General features: G+C 49.7%; 1 protein-coding gene across 1 annotated transcript; it reads left to right on the top strand.

The window, feature by feature from the left end:
• Positions 1–2,868: 2,868 nt before the first annotated feature.
• On the top strand, positions 2,869–4,654 carry LOC123176437 (desmethyl-deoxy-podophyllotoxin synthase). The gene is made up of 2 exons (XM_044590639.1): positions 2,869–3,762; positions 3,878–4,654. The coding sequence occupies exons 1-2, from the start codon at positions 2,869–2,871 to the stop codon at positions 4,499–4,501; spliced, it is 1,518 nt and encodes a 505-aa protein (XP_044446574.1). The 3' UTR covers positions 4,502–4,654.
• The last annotated feature ends 664 nt before the right edge of the window (positions 4,655–5,318 follow it).

Genomic DNA, 5,318 nt, shown 5'->3' with positions numbered 1-5,318 from the left:
AAATATAGGTCATAAGACCAGAAAAATCGCATTTATGTATATTTTACAGTATATTTTTACGTTTGTAATTTTACATAGCATAAAATATTTTTTTACAGTGAACATATATTTTCTTACATCCTCTTTTGACGTCTGAAATAAGACAAAATTTACGGAACGTAAAATTAAAATGCGTTAATGTTAAAAAAGAGGGGTGAAGAATAACTATTCTTCACCCAGGGTGACGAATAGGCAATCCCTATATATACAAAAAGTATCCCATGCGGTGTTATCTCTGAACATGCGACTGGCAGCTATGCTGGAGCCGATGATGCGAAAAGCTGCAACCGTGGCGCAGTGATGCTACCACTAGCACATGCGGTGTTATCTCCGAACATAGAAGTGATCATGTTTCAATAAGGCCATCTTCTCGCTACCGTTTCCTTCTGGGTTTTCTAGTATTTTAATTTTTTATGTTTTACTAGTTTTTGATTAGCTTTTTGTGGTTTTCCAAGAAAACAAAGCTTTTCTATTTTTAATAAAAAATGGGTGAGAGCAGGAAAAAATTCCAAAGTTTTTTTGAAAAACATGAATATTTTTTTGAAAATATATAAACATTAAAAAAATCTCAATCAATTTTTGAAATTTCACAAACATCTTTGTAAAACTAGGAAACGTTTTTATAAACTATAAACATATTTTATAAAGCTCAGTCAAACCCTCTTTTTTTAAGATGGAATCTTCCTCTGGGCTCTCATATTCGTCCTCTGAATCTTCTTCTGAGTCTTCCTCTAAAGTTCCAAATAGTTTTTTACTTTAAAAAACAGAAAAATCCAAAACTCACTAAAGTAAAGCAGGGGAAATAATTAATCTGAAACAAGGCTAGAACCTTAGAGATGGTTCCTGAATCCTGAAACCAGATCTTGTAGTACATGTGCTATCTAAAATGGGCAGGCTCAAACTACATCGCTACAGTTACGCATTTGTGCTTGTCTCGAAAACAAACTTATGCATTTGTGCAACAATTTGACGCATAGAGCGTCATATAGGAAACACCGAAACACACATAAAATCATATCCAGGCATACATAGGCCAATGCAGTCGACCTTGCCAGCTTTATTTTTTTAGAAAGGCCAAACTTTATTACACAAAGCTTACAGAAATTGGAATGCAAACTGGGTTATGGGGTAGGCCAAGCCAAATATGGCGTTTCCTGACCTAAAGTATGCAAGCTGATGGCTCGGCGGTGGCTGGTATGATATTGCGAAGGCATGATGGGAGTGTGATTTTCGCGGCCTACAGATGTATTTTCAACTGCAACGACTCATTGGAGGAAGAACTATATGCAATAATGCAGGGCATGGCTCTAGCCCTGCAGCACTGTACCCTCCCGATCGTCGTTCAGTCCGACTCGTCAGTGGCACTAGCGGCTATGACTGGGGATAGCTTAACCAGATCGGCGTATGGACACTTAGTAGCGGAGATTCAGCATCACATGGGTGTTCGAGAGTTTATTCCGTCAAAAATCAAGCGTGAGCAGAATAGGGTTGCACATCGTTTGGCATTGTATAGCCGTACAGAAAGTACAACTGATGTATGGCTCGGTAGTAATCCATCATGTATTGAGGAGTTGGTGCCTCTCGATTGTAACCCTATCCCTATGGAATAAAACTCTCTTACCATCGCAAAAAGAAAAAGAATGAGAGAATTTTGCTAGTGAATGTGCTTCATAATTTCATGCTCTCCCCTCAAAACAGAACATGCAATTGAACATATATAAGCCTAGGCAGTCGGCCTCCCAGCCGGAAGCTCGTATTTGGCGCACAACACGCTGGCTGACCCGCAAACGCGCATTCAAAAAATGTTCATGTAATTGAAAAACTGCTGACAAATTCAAAAATTATTCCCGATTTTTAAAAAAAGTTTATAAATCATAAAAGGTCTGTCGATTCAAAAAATGTTTCCATATTTAAAAATTGTTTGCGAATAGAAAAAATGTCAGTGCGATACATATTCGTGTATTCAAAAATTGTCTGTGAATTAGAAAAAAAAATCAGGATTTCAAGAAATGTTCATGAATTTTGAAAAGTGTTTTCCATTCTGAGAAGTGTTCACAATCTTTGAAAACAAGGTTCGCGAGTTTGTAAAAAATGGGGTGGGGACGGAAGATTAGCCCCAAGAAGGCAAAACTTGCATGTTGTTGTGTAGTGTGGTCCTATTTTAAATTACAAAGAAACCCGCAGAAGATTTAAGGCGACTTACATATAGCCGGTTTTGCATGTTTTTCTAAGTCAAAGTCAGGATTAAATTTTCTATGTCTTGCGAAACAATCTCTGTCAAATTTTACTTTGACGTGGCTTTGTGGAAAGCTAGTGCGCTTTCTGCAAATAGTCACTCCTCATTTACTTTTTTCATGGTTATCTCTCTTGTTTTAATTTTTAATTTTTTGTAGTTTATATTAAAGAGAATATATATTTTAACTACGTGTACATTTATTTCATACCCACATTTTTTTTGCTTTGTAATACGGAAGTGACTCTTTTGAGTTGTGTAAACATACTTTTTCAGTACCAAGTGCAACTTCGTGTAGTGCTAAACCTAATTTTTTTCCCTCCCAGACCACCATACGAATATCCCTTGTATGCCGTATGAGTCTTAAAGTGTCTTTTAATTTAATCTTTACTTGCATGCATGGTTTTCTAAATCGAAGTCAACAGTAGAGATTTTTCCAAGTCTCCTTAAACAACGACTTTGAACATTGACGCCACTCTTCGCGGTAAACTGAAGAGTTAATTTTGTGGAAATATTCACTCTTCATTGTTATACTTTTCTTAATTACCCCGGCTACTTATACAGCTGTACTGCGGAAGCTATACCTTCAGGCAGCCATGGCGCAGCAAGATCAAGACGTCATCATGTACTACCGCAATGGCCTCCTCCTGGCCGCCGCACTGCTAGTCCCTCTCCTCCTCCTCGTGAGGCTCAGGCGGCCGCGCGGGGAGAACCTTCCCCCGGGGCCATGGCGGCTGCCGGTCATCGGCAGCCTGCACCACCTGGTCGGCAGGCTGCCGCACCGCTTCATGCGCGACCTCGCCCGCCGGTACGACGCCCCGCTCATACTGCTCCGCCTGGGGGAGCTCGACGTCGTCGTGGCCTCCTCCGCCGACGCGGCGAGGGAGGTCCTCAAGACCCAGGACGCGGTCTTCGCCACCCGCATGCAGACCCCCACCATCCGCGCGCTCACGGTGGACGGCGCCGGCATCGCCCTGGCGCCGCACGGAGAGCACTGGCGGCAGGCCCGCAAGCTCGGCGTCACCGAGCTCCTCGGCGCACGGCCGGTCCAGTCCCTCCGCGGGTCCCGCGAGGCCGGCGTTGCCGCCCTCGTCGCCTCCATCGCCTCGGCGTCGGCGGCGTCAGGGCCTGTGAACGTCAGCTCCCTCCTTTCCACCTACATCATCGACGTGGCGGTGCGCGCCCTGGTGGGCGACCGGATCGGGGGCGACCTCCGCGGCGAATTCCTGGAGCGCCTCGGCGAGGGCGTCAGGCTGGCCACCGGATTCGGCCTCGCCGACCTGTTCCCGTCGTCGCGCCTCGTGCGTGCCTTCAGTGGCTCGCTAGGCCGGCTGGAGGCGCTAGGCCGCGAGACGAGCCGGGTCATGGACCGCATCATCGACAAGCACCAGCACGCCGGCGACGAGGAAAAAGACTTCGTCGACGTGATGCTCAGGATCCAGAAGAATGACGGCAGCCTCCGTGCTGGAACCATCCGTGCCATGATCACCGTACGCGAGACCTCCCTCCACCATGCATTGCATGCATCTCCATCTGAAAGAACGTATGTAGCACGTGTATGACGGACCAGGTTGATAGTTGACTTCTTTGCATGTATATATGTAGGACCTGTTCGGGGCAGCGAGCGACACCTCGGCGACGACGCTCGAGTGGGCGATGGCCGAGCTCATGGGGAGCCCGGCGGCGCTTCGGAGGGCGCAGGCGGAGGTGCGATCCGCCCTGGCCGGGGAGAGCCGCGTCCGAGAGGAGGCCCTGCCGGACCTGCACTACCTGCGTCTCGTGCTCAAGGAGACGCTCCGGCTGCACCCGGCGGCGCCGCTGCTGCTCCCGCGGGAGTGCCCCGAGTCCCGACATGTCCTCGGCTACACCGTGCCCAAGGGCGCCATGGTGCTCGTCAACGCGTGGGCCATCGGCCGGGACGCGGCGACCTGGGGCGCCGACGCCGAGGAGTTCAGGCCGGAGAGGTTCGAAGAGGAGGCGGCGCTGGACTTCAAGGGAACCAACTTCAAGTTCGTGCCGTTCGGCGCCGGCCGGAGGATGTGCCCTGGGATCGCCTTTGGCCTTGCGGTCGTGGAGCTCGCACTGGCCAGCTTCCTCTTCCATTTCGACTGGGAGCTCCCCGCCGGTGGGCTGCACATGGAGGAGCAGCTCGGGGTCACGGCCAGGAGGAAGGGCGACCTCTGGCTGCATGCCACAGTTCGGGTGCCTGTGCCTGCACTTGCTCTATAGACATCAGCAGGTTATTACTGAATTGTCGTGCTTCGGCCGTGGAAAATTAGTCACCAAGGAAATAAGTTGGTTATATTCCACAATTGTGTGCCTGCTCCTGGCCCATAGATATTCCATCGTGTATTTGTCTTGTACTTGTACTTGTCATTTTATTTTGACCATGTGCATTTACCACCGAGAAAATCAAGCACACTAGTTTGTCTAAACCTATCATTTGCTAGGCCAATGACTTCTCCTGAGCCAGCAACGTCTGCCTGGGCAAGTGGTGAAGACAACACACGATGACTTCGGCTTGGTTGTGCTCGTTGAGCAACGGATGGATGAGAATCCTTGGTTCAACCTTGGATGCCCTCAAATTGGTCAAACCCTCAAAATAACTGTTTTTTTGAGGGTTGAGGCCTAAACTTGGTGCGGAACAGAACCCTCAAACCCTTTAACCCTCAACATTTTTTGAAGGCTGCACCCTCATTTCCCCACTGGACCTGCACTAGTGCAGATTGAGAGGCAAAACTGAAGGTGCCCACATTTCAGTCAACGCACGCACGCGGGTGGGAATTTTCCCCCAACTGCCTCCCCTCCTCCTCCACCCGACAGGGAGCCGCCGGCGCCGGCGCGCTCGATTCAGCCGCCACCGCCGTCCCCCGCCGTCCCACCGCGCCATGATTTGGCCGCTGCCCCGCCGCCCCGATTTGGCCGCCGCCCCGCCCGAGCCCGTCCCCGCCGTCCGCCTCCCCGCCCCGCCCGAGCCCGTCCCTGTCGTCGCGTCGTCCGCCCACCGCCCGCCACCTCCCGCCTCCCGCCGCCCCGCTGCCCCGCC

Source organism: Triticum aestivum, unplaced genomic scaffold (genome assembly GCF_018294505.1).
Source record: "Triticum aestivum cultivar Chinese Spring unplaced genomic scaffold, IWGSC CS RefSeq v2.1 scaffold93456, whole genome shotgun sequence".
Taxonomy (NCBI): domain Eukaryota; kingdom Viridiplantae; phylum Streptophyta; class Magnoliopsida; order Poales; family Poaceae; genus Triticum; species Triticum aestivum.
The sequence above is the reverse complement of the archived record's forward strand: the minus strand, read 5'-3'. Positions and strand labels throughout refer to the sequence as shown.

Coding starts and splice junctions, on each gene's coding strand:
- LOC123176437 (XM_044590639.1), top strand. CDS start 2,869: ATGGCGCAGCAAGATCAAGACGTCATCATGTACTACCGCAATGGCCTC. Junction 3,763..3,877: donor CCATCCGTGCCATGATCACC/GTACGCGAGACC, acceptor GTATATATGTAG/GACCTGTTCGGGGCAGCGAG.